Source organism: Psittacula echo (assembly GCF_963264785.1).
Source record: "Psittacula echo genome assembly, chromosome: 1".
NCBI lineage: Eukaryota > Metazoa > Chordata > Aves > Psittaciformes > Psittacidae > Psittacula > Psittacula echo.
The window spans coordinates 9,762,945-9,785,892 of record NC_137735.1 but is presented as its reverse complement, the minus strand read 5'-3'; the positions used below and the strand labels follow the sequence as shown (position 1 = coordinate 9,785,892).

At 44.2% G+C, this 22,948-nt stretch overlaps 2 protein-coding genes across 5 annotated transcripts in view; one reads left to right on the top strand and one right to left on the bottom strand.

Moving 5' to 3' along the window:
• Nucleotides 1–446: 446 nt before the first annotated feature.
• Nucleotides 447–8,266, top strand: TNIP2 (TNFAIP3 interacting protein 2). The gene is made up of 6 exons (XM_080620508.1): nt 447–1,002; nt 3,389–3,694; nt 5,563–5,646; nt 6,693–6,974; nt 7,350–7,469; nt 7,940–8,266. The coding sequence occupies exons 1-6, from the start codon at nt 523–525 to the stop codon at nt 8,219–8,221; spliced, it is 1,554 nt and encodes a 517-aa protein (XP_080476634.1). The 5' UTR covers nt 447–522; the 3' UTR covers nt 8,222–8,266.
• Nucleotides 1,212–22,948, bottom strand: part of FAM193A (family with sequence similarity 193 member A) — a 127,974-nt gene continuing 106,237 nt past the window's right edge. The window contains exons 25-32 of one of the 4 annotated variants that reach the window (XR_013957123.1): nt 18,379–18,472; nt 10,890–11,019; nt 4,239–4,337; nt 3,556–3,625; nt 3,356–3,412; nt 2,479–2,662; nt 1,718–1,787; nt 1,212–1,577 (exon numbers count right to left, since the gene is read on the bottom strand). The gene's annotated coding sequence lies outside the window, so the exon portion shown is untranslated. Of the gene's footprint in view, nt 1,578–1,717; nt 1,788–2,478; nt 2,663–3,355; nt 3,413–3,555; nt 3,626–4,238; nt 4,338–8,637; nt 8,756–10,889; nt 11,020–18,378; nt 18,473–22,948 lie in introns of those variants that run through there. The other 3 variants (XR_013957124.1, XR_013957125.1, XR_013957126.1) reach the window with 3 other exon arrangements.

The following is a 22,948-nucleotide window of genomic DNA, read 5'->3' as shown; positions in this document are numbered from 1 at the left end:
GCCGCTGGAGGGACCCCCGCTGCCCGCTGCACCGGGCCCCCTTCTCCCCCTCAGCGGCCTCCTGCGTTCGCCACAGCCCCCTCCTCCCCGAGCGCCTGCTGCTCTCCCTGAGCCCCCTCAGCGGCCCCTCCTCAGCGTCCCCCCCCTTATTCCCCTCAGCCGCCTTCCCCTCGTCCCGCCCGCACTTCCCGTCCCTTCAGCCGCTCGCCCCAGCTTTCGGCCCTCTCCTGGCTCAGGCCCCCTCGCTCTCCTCTCCTCTTTCCCCTCTCTGGGGTTCCCCGGCCGGCCTTGCCCCTGGGGCTGCTCCCCCGCCGCGGGGTTCCCCCTCCGCAGGGGCGAAGCACGGCCCGGCCCGCGCCGTAGGAAAGCAGTGGGGAAGGGCAGCAGGCGGGTCCTGCGAGCCCTTAAAGGAGGGCGGCCATCCTCCTCCCCCGGCGGGAAGGCGGAAGAGCGAAGCAGCAGCGACAACAACAGCAGCAGCAGCAGCCTCCGCAGCCCTGCCTGGCTCCTCTCCGGGTTTATATGCACCTGGCCGGATTACTGCTCGCCTTGGAGAAGGGAGAGAAGGGGCAGCAGCGGGATCGCAGCTCACTCTCCCCGGCCATGTGCTCGGTAAGCGAGGGCAGCAGCACGGACCCCTTGGCGGCCCGCTTCAAGCAGGTGGAGGAGACGCTGGAGAAGCTGCACCGGGAGAACAAGAGCTTGAAGAATAAAGTGCCTCGGTACAACGCGCTCTGCGCCTTGTACCACGAGTCCGCTCAGCAGCTGAAGCACCTCCAGCTGCAGCTGGCTGCCAAGGAGGCCACCATCCGGGACCTGCGGAGCAGCCTGGCCCGGCGGCCGCAGCAGCCGCAGCCGGCGGCGGGCGGCGAGGCGGGGCCTGCGGGCGCGGAGCCGGCGCTGTCGCTGGTGGAGAGCCTGCTGGAGCAGCTGGGCCAGGCCCGGGAGCAGCTCCGGGACAGCGAGCGGCTCTCGGCGCAGAGAGTGGAAGCCTTGAGCCAGGTAAAACCGCGAGTGTCCCACAGCTAGCTAGTGCCTGGGCGAAAGGTGGCGGCGGTCACGGTGGAGATGCGTTTGAGCGCTCCTCTCTACACAAAAATGAGTAATTTAGGCTTAGTGTGCCCTGCAGTGGTTGTCTTGAACGGAGGATGTGGGCCTTTTGCATGCAGACTCCCGTTTATGGAAACAGACCAGGGTGCTGACAACTTAGAATCAATCATAGAATCATGTAATACCAGCCGGAAGGGAACTCAAGGGTCATCTGGTCCAACTTTTCCAGGCTAGACTAGATGTCCCAGCACCCTGACCAGCCGAATCTGGAAAGTGTCCAACGTTGAGGAATCCACCACTTCCCTGGGGAGATTATTCCAATGGCTGATTGTTCTCATTGTGAGAATTTTCCTGTTGTGTCCAGTCAGAATTTCCCCACTTGGTTTGAGTGAGCCAGGACAGGAGAGTCAGTGTTATGCCCACTGCAATGCAGTTTGACAGACCTTGGTCTGACAAGTTCTTCTTGCTGTGTGCCCAGAGTCAGACTCAAAAGCAGCTCAGCCATCTGTATCTAACAGTAGTGTCCACTGCATTAAATTCAAGAAGATAAACTATAACATCCGAACCCAAAAACTTAGCGTGGTATTATACATCTCCATGCAGTTATTCTCACAAGGAGATGGAAATATAGTAAAACCCCCTAATTTCAAAGTTACATATTACTTACTGAAGATCTTCCTCTTTATCAGATGCAACAGTTTTGTTCACTTTTCAACTTGGAGAAGTACTTGGCAAGTCTGGATTGTGAGGAGATAAATGAGGGAAATTGGTATCTTTTATGACAAGATAAAGTCTCAAAATCGTGTTCCCTTCCATCTGCCACAAGTGCTGGTTTTGTTACTGTCATTGAGACCTTCCCATGTTCAACCTGAAATGCTTAAGGAATTTTAAAGCATCTCTTTCTATATGAAGCTGCATAATTTCCAAACTGACAAGCAGTGCTTAAAATTGAAACACGTATTTTTGTCGTAAGAGATCTCCTGACCTAATGCTTATGCAAAACATTTTCCATATATGACACTCACCTAAAATACATTTAAATAAGTTCATATATGGAAATTTGTAGTAAGAGATGGTCTTACTGACACTTTGCAGACAGATGACAGACCTGTGGGATCTGGATATATTTTGAAGTCTGAATGTCTTTATAGCAAAGGGAAAATTTAGCATTTAGCATGATGCTAAAGAACTTACACATCAGCAATAAGAGCAAGTGCTATTTCTTTAAGTTAGATATTAATTTTATTCTTTTTCAGAAAAAATATTTTATGCCCAATTAGAAACACTGAAATCACTGTCACTAAAAATAACAACAGCAGATATTTTGTGAAGTCAGAGGCCTGCATGCTGGGAAAGAAGAGTGCTCCTGGTTGCTTACAGCTCCATTAGCACTCCTGAAGAACTGGAAGGGTAGAATCAAGTTTGTACCTGTCTCATGGTCTATGATGGCATCCAGGGCATCGTTGATTCTGGAGGAGCAGTGCTGCAGAGGTTTCTGTTACCAGTACCTGCTGCTTTTGAGGATATCAAACTTGGGACTGGTGTACTTTGGATGCATGGAATCACCTGGGTTAACCCAGTTGGCAAGCAAACCTCTTCCTTCTCGAAACACCTGCGGATATATAACAATGCAGTGTGGATGATCCCACAAAGCATCCAAATCAGTAAGAACATGCAGCAACAAGATACACAGTTGTTCCCTAAGAGCATGTCGAAGCCCCTTGGACATGTGCCTTGGACAGTCAGCTATGGCCAAAAGAGTCACTGCTCGCACAGGGATTTCATTTACTGTTGCTTGTCCTTAGCACTCATCCTTTCCCAGATGGGAAACTTGCTGTGTATGCTCACTCTGCTTTGTCTTCTGACAGTTCCAGGCAATGAATACACCTTGCTGGTTTTGATAAGATGACTTTCCAGTTCCCCTTTTTTCTAAAGCAAGTCTCTACTATCTGGTAATTTAGAAAGCAGGACCAGTGAGCATTTCTCAGGCTCCATAGTTATTTGTTTTAAACTACTTTGTTTCTTGTAAGTTCTGTTGTTACTTTGTTGTTGCTGCTGCTTATCTTATCATAAAATCATCCTGAATTTTTGCTGGGTTTTTTTTCCTTCATTCTACTGACTAGGAACTGCTTGTATAGCTGTCTGAGCAGTTCCTGATTTTGATTGACCTGTCAGTTCCAAGGTCAAGTGATTATCTATAAATGAGTTGGACTTTACTTTTTAAGTACTTTGCAGTGAGTGATATGGAGTTATGGCAATATGGAATTCAGTCTAAGACGTATTTTGGCTTTTGAGTTCACCTTACTTTTCACTCACTTCCCCTCCCCTTTATGTTTAGGAAGTACAGAAGTTGAACCAGCAGCTAGAGGAGAAAAATGGAGAGATACAGCAGATGATAAACCAGCCTCCATATGAAAAGGAGAGAGAAATCTTGCGACTTCAGAAGAGCTTGGCAGAGAGAGAGAAGGCTCAGGCCACCAGTGATGTTTTGTGCCGTTCACTCACTGATGAAATGCACCAACTTCAACGTAAATTAGCTTCCACAGCAGAAATGTGTCAACATCTGGCAAAATGTCTAGAAGAGAAGCAAAGAAAAGAGAAGGGGAGTTCAGATGACCAAATGCCCGCTGAAAGACCTAATCAGGTATTTTTACTGCTACTATATTTCTTTAAAGTCTTACTGCCTTCCAAGGTGTTAATTACAATGTGATAGTTGAAATTGGGGAATGGTGAAAAACATCCCCTTATATAATTTCATGTAGGATGAAAAGGCAATCATTGCAAGCTCTAAATAATTCTGAGTACCAACAATTTAGGATGGAAGCACTTGTCAGTGCCTTGCGTTTTGGCCGTCTCACCATCAGAGGCTTTATTTTGAGAGAAGAGAATCCTGAGAGGTCCCTTCCAACCTCAGCAGTTCCATGATTACAATTCTTCCCTGTATAAACAGGAGACGGGATCTTCTTTATACCACAGCATGCTTCTGTGCATCACTAGATGGTGCTGCGCTTAAGAAGGTGGTATCTCCTCATTTTTGTTTTAGCATCTAAATCACCACAAACCAAAGATATTTTAAAGTAGCATTGATATTAAGAACTCTCTAGCACGTGCTCAGGTCAGGATTTGGCTTTGTACACATAGTACAGACCTACAGAAAGCTGGTTAGGGAAGAAGTCAAGGTGTCTTACCTTTGTTTCTTTGCTCTGGGGTTTCCCCCCAGCTTCCCAGTGCAGGGCAATGTTTCTCTCCAGCAGGGAGGTTTAGGTAGGAAGGTGGCAGAAATGCTACTGAGGGGCACAAAGAAACACCTGGATTTCAGTGTACTTAATGGCTGTGTGTTTTTGCTGCATCTTCACCTCAGCTGAAGCTTTCCAGTGTAGGGTAGAGGTAGATCCTGGTCTGTTGTTCCAGAAGACATGATGGTTCAGAGTCATTAGGTAATTCATAATACCATAAGGAAATAACATTAGAGGTGCTGCCTCCAGTAACAGACTGGAGTATTGAGTAGGATGCTACAGCTAGTTCTCACAAGAAAGAGTAATTGTTTCATGTTCTTACTGCTTTGTAGCAGTAATGCTATGTTTCACATGACCACTCATCTATGCTTTTATGATAAACTCCATATGCGTGCACTTATGCATCATGAAATAACCCAGGAGCATTTCCACAGAAAACTTACTCACATCACTTACCTGTAAGAAATAGTTAGAGGTTGACTAGATCTAAGAAAAAAAGACTTTTTAAGAGACTTGGAGCATTTAGTATTATCATATTTTATGTGTAATTGATAGACAGGAAACTTGATTGATTTTGATACGTGTAATAAGTAGCTAACCTTATACAGTGGGGACTTCCCTGTTGAAGAAGAGAAATTTCAGATGCAATTACTAGCTGATTCTAGGGAATTTTGTACAAAAGTGTTCTATATTACTCATGTACACTGGGGTTTTTTTAAGCAGATGTCACAACTGTAAAAAAAAAGGTATCATTTTAGTCAATTATTTAGCAAGCAGGGTTGTTTCTTTTTTTCCTCTCAGTAATTTCGTCCTAGTAGTGGCCAAAATTGACAGTAACAACAAAGCAAGATGAAGGCACATCTGTGTCTTTGTCATGCATTCCTCCACTCCAAACAAGTAGTTTCCATGGAGTTCGTGTAAAATGCTGTCATGAGGTAGACCCTCATGCATGTAAAATGTAGGGTATTTTTCTTGTTACCTTCAGTAGGCTCAGAATTTGGTAAGGCCGATATGTTTTTATGACATCGCAGAGATCTGCTTAAAAAGCAATACCAAGGTGGCAAAAATCTGAATACCTTTGTGCTTTATTAATAATAAAAGATGTAGGCTATACTATTAGTATGTAGAAATATACTATAAAGAGATAGACCTAGATGTGTTTGTTTCACTGATAACAAACACTTTTAGAGGAACTTAGAAAAGATTAACTGCATAGCTAAGTAGCATTTGAGATTTTTATGTTAAAGTTAACACTTCCTTTTTCTGAAAATTACAGCTTTTAGACAATGAAACTTCACTTCAAGCTCTTATCTGCAGCCTACAAGATGAAAACAGGATGTTAAAACAAAAAGTAGCTCATGTGAGTACTTTCATTTTGTACAAGATTAAGATTTTATAAAGTATTTTGAATTACAGTACATTTGGAATAGGTAAGGCCTGGTAATCTAATTAAATGGCAGTTTAATGCAAGGCCAAACTTCTTATCTTTTCAACACAGCAAACAGTCTTTGTTCCTTAGCTAGGAACAACTAATTACATTATTGTTTAAGATACTGGGGTTTTTGTTGTTAAAAATACACTGCAGAAGAAAACTTTCATGTTCCTTCCGTGCATCAGCATTCCACCCCAGGAGAACAGCACTAGGCCAGGGTGAGCCAGCAGTGTGCGCTCGCAGCCAGTAAGCCAACTGTATCCTGGGCTGCATCAAAAGGAGCGTGACCAGCAGGTCAAAGGAGGTGATCCTGCCCCTCTACTCTGCTCTCGTGAGACCTCCCTTGGAGTATTGTGTGCAGTTCTGGTGTCCTCAACATAAAAAGGACATGGAAGTGTTGGAACAAGTCCAGAGGAGGGCCACGAGGATGATCAGGGGACTGGAGCACCTCTTGTATGAAAAAAAGGCTGAGAAAGTGGGGGCTGTTCAGCCTGGAGAAGAGAAGGCTGCGTGGAGACCTCAGAGCAGCCTTCCAGTATCTGAAGGGGGCCTACAAGGATGCTGGGGAGGGACTCTTCATCAGGGACTGTAGTGACAAGACAAGGGGTAACGGGTTCAAACTTAAACAGGGGAAGTTTAGATTGGATCTAAGGAAGAAATTCTTTACTGAGAGGGTGGTGAGGCACTGGAATGGGTTGCCCAGGGAGGTTGTGAATGCTCCGTCCTTGGTGGTGTTCAAGGCCAGGTTGGATGAGGCCTTGGGTGGCATGGTTTAGTGTGAGGTGTCCCTGCCCATGGCAGGGGGGTTGGAACTGGATGATCTTAAGGTCCTTTCCAACCCTAACTATTCTATGATTCTATGATTCTAAAGAATTTTGGTCCTACACACATAAGCATTCTATGAAAGTGTGGAAGTTTATGTCTTCATGTTTGTGTCTTCATGTTCTTCATGACTGTCTTGGGTAATCTTTCAGGTGGAAGACTTAAATGCCAAATGGCAGAAATACGATGCGAGTAGGGATGAGTATGTGAAGCGACTCCACTTGGAGCTAAAAGAGATGAAGGCACAACTGCAGCAGCAGCACGGCATAGCTTCAGCACCAACAAATTCTGACCTGATGCGCAAGGAGATATTCCGGTTAAACAAGCTACTGGAAGAAAAAATGAATGAATGCATAAAAACAAAGAGAGAATTAGAAGATGTGAAGAAGGCTAGTGAAGGAGACAATGAGCGCATACAAATGCTGGAGCAACAGGTCATTAAGTTTCTTTTTCCTAGAGGCAGGAATTCTTAGTTTCTCTCCAGACCACTGAAGTCTAAGGGGGGAAAATGAAATGATTTCCTTTGATGTTTGCTGCTTGGCTTGCCACATTTGGCTATAGAGACAGTTAACAGATTTAAAGAAAACCCACTACTTACAGATCTGCATGCAATTCTGCTGGCTTTAATACAAAATATGGAAGATCTAAAGAAGAAATATAAATACTTTTGAAGTACAGATATGATAGAGAAGATATTGAGATTATGGGAAAAAGTGTTTACAAACAATGGAATCGCAACCTCAGCTTTTTGATCTAACCTGCCAGCGTTCCAATTCCTAAAATATTAACATAAGAATTCTGTTTTCCAGGTCCTAGTTTATAAAGATGATTTCACATCTGAGAGATCAGACAGAGAACGAGCACAGACCAAAATACAAGAGCTTCAGGCAGAAATTGCATGCCTGCAACACCAGCTAGCAAGAAGACAGGTAAGGAAGCAACATGCTACTTTTTCAATTAAAGCACATCAACAGGATTCAGGACTAAAATTTACTTTTAAGTATATTTAAAAATAATTCCGTACTTCTAAAACCATTTCATCTCAGTGCAGCTGTCAAAAACTTATATCAGTCAGTTTTAGTGGAGATGCTTCCCAATACACACATAATACTCCTTTTCCCAGTCCATTTTCCTTCTATTTTGGATCAACATAGCAAGGGTGATTTCTTGGAAGAAAGAGAAGGATGGCTATAACAGTGGCATAGTGGCTCTATTCTGTGTTTCCTACAAGTTGTCTTTACAACTTTATTAATAAAAATTACAAAAACTGATGCGTATTTTAATTACAAATCTTCTGATCACACCATGAGCAGTGTTTCAGATAAAAGTGATAAAATAATCTGTTGAAGAATATCTTTTTACTGCATCTTTTTCAAGAGCTCTTGTTTTCTCTTTCTAGGACTCAAGAGACACAAACAGTCGTTTCAGAGTTCACATAGGTAACCAAAATCATATGTACGTGCAGACAAATGCTGAACATCTACAAGGCAATAGCCCAGGCCAAACAGGCACAAGAAGGACATCTTCACAGTCTGAACAAGCTTCTCCTCCTGTGGACAGTGGAGACTTGGAACTCGAGGGCAGGGCACAGGGTGAACTTAGATGCCCTCATTGTATGAGGTTTTTCAGTGATGAACTCAGTGATGAATTCCTGAAGCATGTTGCTGAATGTTGCCAGTGACCACGCGGTGTGAGGCGTGTTAAGTCGATCACTACTCTATAGACAGCAAAACCTTGCTCTGGACGTATCTCCTTCACTCCTAAGCCAGAGTGATTCAGCTCTTAGGAATCAGGAGGATGAGCAGTATCTACCTCTGATTTGATTTCACCTTCTCTTGGACTGTGTGAAAGGCTTCAAGATAAAGCAAAGTGTTTTTATGAGGAATCATTTTTGACAACTACAAGGAATGCAAGCTTAACGCGAATCCTGCTACAGACTAAACTGAAACATACAGTGGTAGTTAGCTTCAGAGCGGAGCTTGAGTTGTGTTTGAGTCTAACTCTTTACAGCAGTTTGAAGGCTTGGGAAAAACAAATGACTGAACTGGAGATTTTCCTCGTCTTCCAAAAATGTAAGCTGAAGAACAGGGGAGGAGTTCTTTGGCAGAAGACAGTAAAAACCTTGTTGTGCTGTATGTGGATTAAAAGTGAAAGTATTTTCTTGTCTGTTGAGGCTGAACTTTCAGACATCACATCGGAAAATCCTTGTGTTCAACTGAAATCAGGAGAAGTGAAGAAACCATAAAAGGGCTGGTTATTGCCTAAGACCAGTCTGTCTTTTTGCACAGAAAGAGTGTAGAGGGATATTTATTTTTTCTGTGCCTTATCTACCTGGTTTACACATTTGTAAATGTATATTTGTGTAACTATTGACTGTATTCCTATTTTACCCAAGGATTATTTTTATAATAAAAGTGATTGTGCAGTTGCTTTACTACATTAGTAAAGTGGTCAAGAATCTCTTTCAGTGTAAGTAAAGGTGAAACAGTCCCTGGAACTGCACTAAGGGCTAACTAAATGTCATGGTTTCAGATAAGAGTTATTTCATTACCTCAGTGTCAGACTATTTTCAAATATGTTGACAAACCACTCCTCATTTATGCGAGGAAGAATGACCTTTAAGATGCACAAGAACTTGTTTAACGCCCTACCCTGCCACACATCTGTGACTGTGCCAGTGCTAGCTTAGAAGAAGAAACTTCTTGTCCTCTCTGCAATGGAGATAACTTCAACAAGTAGCAGGGGCCTGTTTTGAGAAGTATCAGAAGCTAAAGTGTACAGATATAACAGGGTCACGGAGTTTTTCAGCCTTGGCTTCAGATATTTCTCACTGTGTCAGATCTAGAGTTAAAGATGGGATACAGAGTAAAGAAAGTAGAGGCTGAGTGTGACCATAACCTTTCATAATTAAAGAAAACTGCTTTGTATAATGACACTCCTGCCTTGCTTCCTTCCAAGTACTACACTTTAGGAGGATTGTGGCTGTTTTCCTTGATACTTCCTTTTCAGGATGCTGTTACAGCCCTAAAGAAAGATAATGGTTGATGCCAATGTTACCTTAGCTGGGATACCACCAAAAAAGATGCCCAGGCCATTGTGTGCAGGTGCAATAGTTCTTACCAATCTAATCTTGAACTGATTGCAAGCCTGTGATTGATTACTAGCTTGGTTTTCTCAACACAACATGCACAAACAGAGATGTTTTCCTTTTTTTTAGTGACCATTTTAGACATTGCCTTTTAAGGCCTCAGAGATCAGATGCAGCCCACAGAATTCAGGCTGAGAAACAGATGATTAAACTTCCTGTGGCATAAACTAATCTTACTTTTCCTGACTGTTCTCATTAGACAAGCCTTGTTTACAGCTTCAGTGTACATCAATACTATACTGACAATGACAGATACAGCAGCATATGGACTTTTTTTCCCAGTAATTGACATTACAAGACAAACACAGTAATACAGTAAGTTAGATCTTGGCAGTGCCTTTTTTTTATTGCATTAAGATGATCACTACTTTAATGTATGTCAGAAGCTCAAGTCTGCTATTGGTTTCTACTTATGTTAGCCTCCGTGGGTTATAGTTGGACAGACTGACCTACAACTATTAGAAATAGATGTGAGAATCTGCAGTACACAAATAAATTTTACCTGTCCTTATAGATTTAAGACCCATGAATTAGTCCCAAGTGAAGGCAGAGAGAGACTGGTATCAATAATGAGAAAGGAGGGCACTCCATTGCTGGGAAGCAAGATGTACCTGCAATGTGGACCACACTGGACCAACAGACAATAACACATGAAGTTCTAGATCAAGCACAGATTCCAGCTACCACCTAAAGCTGTGCAGTAAGTGATGACTGAAATTTGGATGCCTGTGGCAAAAATCTAGGACGGACCTGCTTGTTTTCAGTATAAAAATATCTTGCTTCAGAGCTATTTTACTTTACCATTTCCTAGTGAGTGTTTTGAAGGCTGGTAAAAAGCCTTACCTATTTTTTTCTTGTTTTGGCTTAACCAAGAACCCAGTTGCACACACTGTGAAGAACTATGGGTGTCTTATATACAAACTTTTGTTTAAGATTATAGGGCATAACCTATCCTCCTAAGAAAACTTGTCTATTACCCAGTGCTTTGACTTTTACACTGAAGTTGCTGGTAGACCTCTTGGGTAAACACTAGAAAACCTTTACTTGCCCTCTCCTCACCAGGCAAAGCACACACATCAAGGCATCCCCCAAGCAAGCATAACCACCTACATTCACAATCCACAGCTTGCAGAGCAGAATGCATAAAACCTGTCAGCTCCACTGCCCCATTACTGAAGTGAAAGCAGCCACAAGTTCCCACCATTTTTTGAACCCTTTAGATTAAGGAAAGCTCCTTCTGGCCTCCCACTGGTCTTCTTTGCCACTTGAATGGCCATCCAAGTAGTGCATGTGTTGTTTGGTTAAATGGAAACAGCAACCCATCTTCTTTCCTAAAAGAAAGCAATAAAAACATGCAAATGAGAAAGTAACTGCATAAAGTGAACTTCAATGGCATAAACTTTATGAACTTTCATTATCCATTTGTACACCACTAGTTCACTGAAACACACATCATCTGCAGAACTGCAGCAATAAGGCCTCACACAAAGAGACTCCTGAAACTGTACAGAAAAACGATGTGACTGTATGGCACTCAGTTCCTTATTTGCTGTACTGGTGACAAAAGGCATGAAGATGCCTCAGTATCAGGCAAAGTAAACCCCTGCTTGTGCTTCAGTAAATCTCTAGTTGCTGATGTTCTGGAGAGGCATGCCAATACTAGAAGACAGACAGAGGTACCACTGTAGGTCCAAGGAGGCTGGGAGGTATAAGCAAGGTAACTTTCTCTTCTGGGTCTTGCAGGAATGTGTCTTTGCATACTGAGAGCTGCCAAGATGTATTTTTCCAGTTACCTTCATGATTAGTCCATCCCTTCGGAAATACCTCCCTCACTAAGTGAGCTTCCCTCAGGTTTGCTCTCCAAACAAGCCTGAGTTCAGACCCTGGACAAGCTCAGAGCTCCTAAGCAGCTGTCTCACCAACAATGACGTGTTCAGACCATCTATCCTCTAACTGCTGGTTCTCATTACTCCTGGACTTAATTAGAATGTAGGCCCTTAGCGCATGATCACAGCAGCAGCTGTAGGCAAGGCTGACTCATTGCATCTCAGAAAATACAACTGGGAGAAGCCTCAGAAGTTGGTCCCTACCCCAAAAAACCCCAAGAGAGAGAAGATCAACAATAATGCTGTCTTCTGTAGCATGTACAGCCAAAAAAGGCTTCTCAGGTCTTCTGCAACTTTTCAGGCCATGCCTGCTTCTTCCTCCGGTGATATAGGACATCACATCTTTCAAGAAGAAGCCTTAAATGACACCTCGAGGTTAACTGCTCACTAATAATAAAATTATTTTATTATTATTATATTATTATTTATAATATATATATATATTTATAATATATATTTATAATATATATTATTATTAATTATATATAAAAATAATAAAACTGACTACAAGAATAAAACTTGTTCAAGGAGCAGATACCTATGCTCTACAGTATTTTTTTAAAACTTCCATTTCCTGTGGCTTTGCTGCATGTGTATATATAGAAAGCAAGGGAAATTCCAAACAAGATGCCACACAGTTGTACTCACAATGACAGTGTTCTCATTCTAAAAAAGGGAAGTCTCAAACTCTTTTTCTACAAAATCTATGTGAATTCAAAGTATGCTGTACTAATATTTCCTAGTACCATGCTCCAGTAGCTGGGAGGAGGGGAGCGTCAGCTAAAACCCTAAAGCATAAGAAGCACTTACAAGGCACTCAGTCAACCCAGCAGGACCTCAGCAGAGGGTCCGGGTGTCAGGTTAAGCACCCCTGCCTGCTCAACTGATTCCTCGATTCACTTGCTAAGTGCTGAGCACCAGCCCAGCAGCCTCCCTGAAGTGTCCACTGCTGCAGGCTGTCCCAGCTGGGGAACAGAGCTCTTGCAAGGTCTGGTGGGGATGTACAAGGTGCTGCAGTAACTGCTTACACAGGGGTAGCTGAAAAGTACTAACCACCCCAAGTGGCACAGCACTTGTGTGTCTCCATTCCCACTGCTGCTCTGTGCATCCTTCCCCTTTCTCTTTAGTACATCCACTTTTTCCTCCTCTTTTTACATTTACTGGTAAGAAGCTGTTGGTGCAGGAACTCTTCACAGCCTGTACTGAGTGTGTGGTGTTGCTAATGGCTGACAGCCTCCCTTTCATAGCCCATGGGGCTCTGCTGTGGATAACACTGAACCAGATGGTGGGTTACGAGACTGCTTATTTCTAGAAGGCACAAAAAAGCCCCATTTGAAGTGTGTACTTGGCTTAACTACACTTGGTTCCTCACCATCCTTCCCTGGGCCATCCCTCCAGCACTACAGCCTTCTGCAGAGCTGTTTGATGGATGGGCTGAGCATGCATGAGCAGGGCACCTCTGGCTGCTGGTGCTGACTTCCATCTCCTTGATGTCACACAGACTCACCTTGCCCAAGGCTTTCACACACTCTAATTTCTCAAGGAGAATATTAGCACTCACCCAATCTCTTTGTCAAATCTGCTTCATACAAAAAGCATTTGTGCTGGTTTGTTGGGTTTTTTAACTGCCAATAGGCACCTTCTTGGTTACACACAAATATCACAGGCAGTTTTTACAGGAGGGACCCACACGTTACCAGGCAGGCCTGTTGTCTGCCCTGTCAATTCTTTGATCAGCACTAGCACACTCCCATGCCTTGCTGAGCTGCTTGGCTCTTGCTGCAGCCAGACTTCCTCCAGCCACATCCCAAACCTCCCCTGCACAGCTCCAAGTGGCATGGCCAAAATGGACAGAGGGTTTCACAGCTTCATGTCCTGCTCTACTGCAGTCTGGGCTTCTCTGGACCTTCTCTGCTAAGGCAGGCGCCTGCACCAAGGGAACAATGCCTTGCTGGTGCAGAGAACAAGGTGCCAAGCTGTGGTCCCCTCCAGCTGTGCCCCTGCAAGTCTCACTGGGCCTGGCCAGCTGTAGTGTGTGTGAACCAGCCACCTGCACCCACCATCTGGGCCCCATACCAGCTCATGCGAGGGGGAAAAGAGTCAAGAAAAGAGCTCAGATACCCACACAGGATTCAGCCCTCGTGCTGGCCATGACCACCACATCTCAGAGAAGCTCGAACATCCAGGGAGGCATGCAAAGGTCCACAGACACCTGAGGAACAACATTATCAAGAGAAAGGGGGACTGGTGGGATGTGAAGTGACTCATGCACACCACAGCTAAGCACAGTCTAAAAGGGCATCCTATTCTTTCCCACCATCTGAACTTGCCCTCAGTGATGCAGATCTAATCTAGTGGTTCTCAGCTCCTCTTCTGACCTCAGCATTAAGCACCTACTGCACCTTCTGCAAGTTCTATTCTCATCTTCCCAAGGACGAAGGATGGATCTTTCTCTTGTGCCAACCCCAGCAATAGCTGGCAGATGGGAACCAGACAACTCCAGAGGAAAAGGGATCTTCCTTTGATCTTGGCTGCTGTGATAAGGGGCTTCTCTGCCCTCCATCAAAACCGGTCCTCATTTGAGCACTAAACTAGTGGTTGATCCCTATCAGCACCACCTCATCACCATCACCCAAAGAATGGGCAACAACTTACTCTGTGAACTGTTCTGAGGCTTGGTTTTGTTGCACCTACACACACCGGTCACACGGCACTGCGCCCCCTCCTACGAAATATCAAAGTCTTCAACGCCTGACAGTAACCCCTGGGGGGTTAGAATAGTGTGTGCTAAGAAGTGTAGCTCCTGTGCAGTGTGGACTGCACTGTTCTTGCCTTGCTCCTCAAATCAGGGCTTGTGCTCACCTTGTCCTAACCTTCATCCTGGTGGCATCTTCAACAGGCAGTGGGCAAATACGAATTTGTCCGTCTGTGGTTTCCAGGTGACGCCTCAGAGAAAGTTTACTGCAGCTTTACCCTTCCTTAAATGGCAGCAAAACTGAATAACAACTTCCTCTTAGCACAGCTGAGGAACTTCAAATGTGCAGTGTTGTAAAACAGCATGAGGACACTCTTCCCTCTGCTGTACTCTCTTGCATGCTTTACTATCAGGTTGGGAAATACTTGAGCAGTAAAAGCCACTCTTGCAGCCTGGAAAGGCAAGAGAGTGCCACCTTCTACTCTCCTCTGGAGTCAGGTTGTGCCTTTGTGTTCCTAGCAGCTGTAAACCACCTGCAGTCACCAAAATATATAGCTGGACCTCTTTTAGACTCTGAGCAACTGAATGATTTTGAGTCAAGCCCCAAAAGGATGCCTGCACTATATATATATGAGAGATGCCAGTGCTACATATATAAAAGAGAAATACTTGCAAGTATTTCTGTTTTGCTGCAATAGTGCAAAACCAAATAGAACAAATAATAACTTGTAAGAGATTTTCATAAGATTAAACTAAGTTGCTTCCTTAACCAGAGGGCCACATAATGTCCCCAACATCTACAGAAAAGGACCCCAATATCTGTAAGAAGCTTGTGTACTTCTTAAGTGATTCTTCTGAACCTTTGAGCAGTTTGTCTACATGCTGGTGTTAATACTGTTATAAGGCTTAAAGTGGCTGATGTTTGAGTGGACTTCAAAAGTCAGGCTCCAGTCTCCCCCAAGCAGCTTTCAGCTTGAGGAAGACAGACTGCTGTGACTCACTTAAGCTTTGTGACACCCTGCACAATACAGGGGGATCCCTGCAGTTCTTCTAGAGATGATACTAACACAAAGAGCTTTGTGTGAACAGTGCAGCTGCTGACATCATTTCAATGGGACCAACCTGTGACTGCCTCTGCCTGAGTTGTCTCAGCTGTTTTATGCAAGGGCTGGCAAGTTGCATTAACCCGCACCTGTAGGTAGTCACCAATTCGACATGCCCGGGCCAAAGAGGCTAACTCTGAGACCTGATGCACTGCTGTAGTTTAAGGCTGTGCCCATGTTTGGGGGTTATGTACTTAAATGATTACAAACAATCATGCACTTTTTAAGTGCATTAAAAAAGCAAACAATGCACCAAACCTTTTAAAGGTATATTAACTAAAAATCCCAGCTATAGAACACTGAGCAAGCCTCCAGCATCCCCAGCCCCACTTGTAGTAGCAACACAACCTGAAACAGTCCTTCAGCTCTTCAGTGCACCAGACCAGTACAACCTGTAGCTACAGAGTTGTTTATACTGGTGCAATTACTCCAACTACTGATGCAATTGCTCATGAGTCAAGGTGAGTCTGATCTAACACAAGAGGCTGACAGCTGAGGCAGGTAATGAACCTGTGAACCTAATGAACCCCAGTGTAAGCACTGCAGGATCCTTCACATTTGGAAGGCCAGAATCTCTTTGAAGCAAGAGCTGTAGACTACAGGTTCAGAAAATGTCAACTTGTGTTTGTGTGTCTGGCATTTGGAATTTCCACTCCAGCTCTTTGCAAGTGAGAGGTCAAATATGAAAGCGGATAATATAAACACATCAAAAGGCTATAAAAGGTTACTGATTTGGAAGCCAAGACTGACCATGAAGGAAGGGATTTTAAGGAAATAAACAGTGGAATAGCATTTAGGCATCCATTAAATCAATACTGGAAATTTCTGTATGTGTGCAAGACAGGAATTAAATGTCACAGAAAGGGACATGGGCATGGAGCCTAAAGGAAACACAAGAAGAAACTTACTGGAACTTGTGAATGAAGACAGCAGGTCTAGGCATGAATTATTTAACTAAGTCAAATTTATGACTCTCATAATCAATGGCAACTTTATGAAAACAACTGAATAGTTCAGCTTGGGGAGAGGAAGGTCTGAAGGTCATCTAGTCCAACCTGCCCCTCCTCAAAGCAGGGTCAGCTACAGCAGGCTGCCTGGGGCTGTGACCAGTCAGGCTTTGACCATCTCCAAGGATGAAGAGTCCACAACCTCTCTATGCAACTTCCTCCTGGGTTCAGCAACCTCACAGTAGAAAAGTTTTTGCTTATGTTTAAATGGAATTTCATGCATTTCGGCTTGTGCCCATTGCCTCTTATCCTGTCACTGGACATCACTGAGAAAAGTCTGGATCCATCTTCTGTACTGCCCCACATCAAGTATTTATACACATTGGGAAGGTCCCCACGAGCCTTCTCTTCTCCAGCCCCAGCTGTCACCTCTCCTTGTTTGACAGATGCTCCAAGGCCTGAATCATCCTTGTGGCCCTTTGCTGGACTCTCTCCTTTATGTCCATGCCTCTTGTACTGGAGAGAACCAGACTTGCTATTCCAGATGTGTCCCATCAGTGCTGAGGAAAGGGGAACGCTCACCTCCCTCAACCTACTCGCAAATGCTCTGCCTATGGAGGAGACACCTAAAACCTCAGCTAAAGCACTAGACAGGAACCAGTGCTGAATATTCAGAAAAACAGCATATTGGCACAGCTTCCAAAACAAACACTTCTTGAAGTGTTTATAAGAAAGATAACACAGTCCATTGCTGGCAGGGTTGAAAGGTGAAGAGAAAGGAAAGAGATCTTCCACATTTTTGGCAGACTAGAAATCCTCAATTCAAATGCACAGGCTTGTTTTCAAAACTCAGCTAACAGACTGGTAGAATGCGAGAGTGCCTTGAAAACCTGGAAGGACTAGTGCAGGTACCTATTTTATAAATACGCCCACTAAATCACAGCAAGTTAAAATCCTGATGGCGTGGTATCACTATGCATACATTAGACCCTCTCCTGGCTGGATACTGATCAGAGTTATCCCTTCTTTCCTGTCTTCACAGCCCATGACGTGAATTGTTTTGTATCTAGTTTTACGGTCAGCCTGGGGTACATCAGCTGTTTCCATTCTTTTGTTATGTCTGATTTCTTCATGGCTCAATTAGATGAGATTTCCAAATTGCTCTCTTTGTAACAGCGCTCCCATTTTGGGAATATGATGAATCATACCAAACCATGTGCAAAACAGTGGGCAATAACATAAAAGTCCCTCATACTTATTGTCAGTACCTGTGGTATTCCCTCCTCTGTATTACAATGCTGATGTGGCTCCATTGCTCATAAAGGTGAGGAAACAGTGGGGTTGACTAAACTAAGCAGTTGTTCTGGAAACTCTCCCATGACTTTGTGAGTGCATTATGAACGTGACCTGCAGCCTCTGCACTTTCCTAGGCTGTGTGAAAGTGGCCTGAGATGTTGACTTACGTCTACCGAAGAACTAGTGCAAAACCAAGCAAATACCACTCTGGTTGCTTTCTAAGTCAGGATCTGAATTGCTGGTACTACAGTGAGAAAAAGGCATTACTCACTACTGATGTTATTGAATTTCTGATCTTAGTGAATCTACACACAATTATACCAAACTTCAGCATGTCCTTCTGAATCTCACCTGTGTGCACATCACGTTTAGGACTCTGGTATTAAACTGAAAGAGGAAGACAAAGGAAGGGGTTGGACTCTAACTGAGAAAAAAGGCCTGAAATCTGACGCAAGATACGCCAATTCCCACTGTCATTACACAAGCCAGCTGTAACACAGCAGTTAATCCAACACAAGTCATAACAAAGGAGCATGAACGTAAACGTGGGATTTCTTGGGATAAATTTTTTCAAAGTGACTGTGCTGATGCTGATCATCACGAAGCTTATAATAAAAAAAAATCAGTTGAATTTTTTGAATTCCCAGACCCTCAACCTCTTCTGGATGAAACTCCAGAAGCCCAGAAAGGACAAACATCTTTAAAATAAAACCAAATTCAATCCCCCCTTGAAGGAAGAAGCAGATGATTTATAAGTGCCTACCTGACAGTAAGGAGGTGATTTATTCTAGTCAAACCCATGTTGGCTGCTACTCATGGTCATACTGATTGTTTCCTCCTTTTTCAGGATAACAGCTCTTGATAACAGAAGAAAAACAGTAGATACTGTGAGAGTTCCAATGCCATTTTCACATGACATTTCAATAAGCAACCTATGAAAACATCATCTCAAAGGGTACAAAAATCAGTCTGGGAGAATGTATCAGCAAAAAGATTAGTCTTGGACCTAACAAGCAGATATTTTCATTACTACTTGGGGGATAGGACAGTGAACATGTATTAAACACACATGCATATCCCCAAATGAAAAGAAGGTGCCAGCACATTGGTGAAAGGATTCAGAATGGCTCTGGCAAACCGGAGTGTTAGTTTGGAAAACACTGGCAATTCAGCAAGGACAAATACAAAGTTACACAGTTCAAGGACAATGAATTGCACAAATACATGATGAGGAATCACTAACAGAACAATTCCTCAAAAAGGTTCAGCGGCTGCATTGAGTCACAGGCGGCTGCAAATAAGCCAGACCCAAAGTGCAGAGGATAAACAGGAGAGAGCTGTCAGCTGGATGTGAAGAAATCCCTCTGCTCCATGTGGCATCAATAAAGTGCAGCTGAAGAACTGCACCTTGCTTTGAAACTGTACATCAAGAGAAACAGAAGAAAAAGAAATCAGGCAAAATAACACAGGACTTTAACAAAAGATTATAAAATATGACTACAGAGCAGAAGATTGAGGGGAGTTAGGCTACATCTTTGCACAAGGCAAGGAAACCACGTAGCTTGCCTTCAAGTCTTTCAGTCCAACAAATTTCAGTTTCCCTGATCGGAAAACTCCATGCAGTATCTGCTTGGTCTCTACAAAAAGTTTACCCGCTTTTTCTGCCACAGTGCTCTGTATTCCCCTCCTACAAGGAGTCTTTGCAGCCTGCGGAGCCTGCTGCAGCCTCTCTGCCAGTTGGCAGCACTAACCTGCTCTGTGGGAGCATCTCCAGGCCCAGCAGAGGCATTCCTAGGGATGGAGCAATTCTCCCTCCCTCCCTCAGCAGCACTTAACTTGACCCTGAGGACCACGTGCACTAGCAGCCAGCTCCTGCCATCCTGCCCTTATCATACATGACGTGCATCATGCAGTACTTGTGCAACAAACTGCAGAGAAATGATGCTGTGCACCTCCTCCCATGGCTGCTCACTACACTGCCTACAAAGAATCTCCAAAATCCATGTATGCATATAGCAGAAGAGTGTATATTTGATTAAATCATGCTCATATGTCCATCTGCACCTGTGGTAGAGCAGGAACCTTTCCTGTTGCAGGGTAATGCTCTAAGTGACAGGCTATTCAGGGATGCCTCTTACATTCTGTCCTGATGAAGTTTTTCGACATGCAGATGCTCACAGGGGCTCAGACTGCCCTGATGGAGACCTGATCATGACTCTTCTGACCTGCAAATCAGCCACTCTTCACCTCAGCTTTCTGGTTCACAGGGGCTCTTTTTTTCTGCATCTCCCCTGGAAGAGTCAACAGTTAAGCTGTGGTTAACTTGCAATAGAAGTTTTGGTTCTGTCAAATTAGCTTTCTCCAACACCAAAACCAGCTTTTCAAAACCTCCCAAGTATCTTTAAGGCCTGCTGTTTTCAATTCTCTCACTTCATCCTGTTTTTTCTGATTCTTCCAACACAGCGATTTGGAAATGGTTCCATGTTCTGCAAAGTGTATGTCTGGGAGCTGCAGTATTTGCACACTTCTTCCAAGGAATCCAAGGAGATCAAATACAGACAAAAATTCTGCATCCCCATGTCATTAATCAGGACTACAGAAATTATAAAAGAGATTTTGCTCTTCCAGCCTCTAAAAACCTTCAGCTACACAGATCCAAGTCGTGTTTTCGTGAAGCTGTATGTTTACAAGAAGCTGAATCCCCTTTGCCAGCTCTTCAGTTCCTCTTTGCACCCACCTCTTCCCTTCTCCACCCTTCCAAGCTTAACCTTTCGTACATTTTTCTTGGCTCCTGCACAAACCTTTCCACTAACCACCACCTCCTTAGGGTTAACTGACATACAGACACTATTGTGTAGGTAGGGTCAGACTCAGCAATTGCATCCGTCTATCAGCTTATACCTTCCTGTTCCTTGACACAGTGGTAATGGAGTCACCTTAATAGATTTCATCTGGGCTGGGCTTTAATCAGCACCAGTGACTAATGCAAAACAATTGGAGACTAGGAGGGGGAAAAACAAACCAAAACAAACCCAGAAGAGTACACTCCCTGTATTACCCCCTTCTGTAACACAAAAAATCCCCAATCCCAGTGAACAGAGCTCCTGGATTTTTAAGTGCCTGGATCCAGTTTCTCAGGCTCCTCTTCCTAAATCTCAGCCTCACAGCAGCAGGACAGTCCTGCTCTTAGTAACAGAGACTTGTAGTGATTAAAGCTCCTACAGTTGCCTTAAAACACTGCTGAGACTAGAGTGACTTAACACCCAAGTGTGACCCCAAGAAGCCTCCACTGCTCAGTGCCTGCAATGGGTGGGAAGGGCACAGAGCAGTGATAGGGTTTCACCACCCATGGTGTGGGTGAAGCGGGGCAGCACGCAGTGGGATGCAGGCAGGTCTACAACAGCAGAACAAGAGTGCATGCTGGCTACAGAGCTTCCCACTAACCTTGACTTGTCCACCAGTTTGGTGTTGCTAAAGGAGTGTCCAGCATTGCTGCAGAAAAGGACAGCATAAAAAAGCAGTGAATTTATGGACCAGATGATGATGAATGGAAGCACTGATGTGTTAGAAATGCTGCGAAAGCAATCCTGTCTTCTGCACTGCTGGTGAGAACTGCAGGTCTGGCTGCACCTCCTGTTCCCTGCACAGATGGAGGGTGGCTGTTGGAGCAGGGCAGAGACAGGGGGCTGCATACAATACTGTTATAGCTACTTCCCAGCTAAGGGGAGGTCTCTCTGGCTGCAGCTGAGTGCTCTTTTTCATAGAGTCACAGAATAGTTTGGGTTGGAAAGGACCTTAAGATCATCTAGTTCCAACCCCCCTGCCATGGGCAGGGACACCTCACACTAAACCATGTCACCCAAGGCTCTGTCCAACCTGGCCTAGAGCACTGCCAGGAATGGAGCATTCACAACTTCCTTGGGCAACCCATTCCAGTGCCTCACCACCCTCACAGTAAAGAACTTCCTCCTTATATCCAATCTAAACTTCCCCTGTTTAAGTTTTAACCCATTACCCCTTGTCCTGTCACTACAGTCCCTAATGAAGAGTTCCTCCCCAGCATCCTTGTAGGCCCCCTTCAGATACTGGAAGGCTGCTCTGAGGTCTCCACGCAGCCTTCTCTTCTCCAGGCTGAACAGCCCCAACTTTCTCAGCCTGTCTCCATACAGGAGGTGCTCCACTCCCCTGATCATCCTCGTGGCCTCCTCTGGACTTGTTCCAACAGTTCCATGTCCTTTTTATGTTGAGGACACCAGAACTGCACACAATACTCCAAGTGAGGTCTCACGAGAGCAGAGTAGAGGGGCAGGATCACCTCCTTTGACCTGCTGGTCACGCTCCTCTTGATGCAGCCCAGGATACGGTTGGCTTTCTGGGCTGCGAGCACACACTGAAGCCGGCTCATGTTAAGTTTCTGATTCACCAACACCCCCAAGTCCTTCTCTGCAGGGCTGCTCTGAATCTCTTCTCTGCCCAATCTGTAGCTGTGCCTGAGATTGCTGCAACCCAGGTGTAGGACCTTGCAAGACCTTTTTAAGCAGAGGTACCATGTACCTAGGGCCAAGAGACATCTGCTGCAGGGCTGTCTCTTCTGCTATAAAGAACACTTCCTAGGGCTTAGAAAAGTAAATAAAAGAGCCTGGGGATCAAAATAAAAGGCAGAGGTAAAAAAAAAAAGGGGGATTTTGTCTGATAATGAGAAGAGAAATGCCAGGCAAAATCATCCAGGAAAAGTATAAAAATCAAGTGGATCAGAAGAAAACACGATGCATATTTAATCCTGGCTTTGCATTGCAGTCCAAATACAACTCCACACAAACACACAGCAGAAGGGCTGGAAGGTAACAATCCTGGAAAAATGGAAGTTAAACACTAGACAAAGGTCTGGTGTCATCTTTGATGTGCTTGTAGTTTCAGGATAAAGGTTTGTAGAAAGATGGTATCCTTCACTAGACCAACTAGTACCTTGGATAAAGCAGCTAACCCTCTACCCCAGCTTGGTATGAAATAGCATTTTATCCTTTTCTACATAATAAATGCAGCTTGTCCTATCTCCCTGGGGCAGCAGGACCCCAGGATTGGACTTACTTGTAAAGCTGAAAAATTAGTTAAATTTTTCCTCCAGTTTTTCCAAAACTATCAACAATTGTAGAGTAACTGTCTCGCAGGACTCATTAATAGTCTTTAAAAAGCTCATTAAAAGCTTCAACAATAGTACTGCAGTAATTTTCTCATATTACCTCTCAGGGCTTTCCTGAACACCTACGTTTCTTAAGATATGTTTGGACCTTTCCAGTACACTTGATTATACAGACAAGACTTGATGCTTAAAG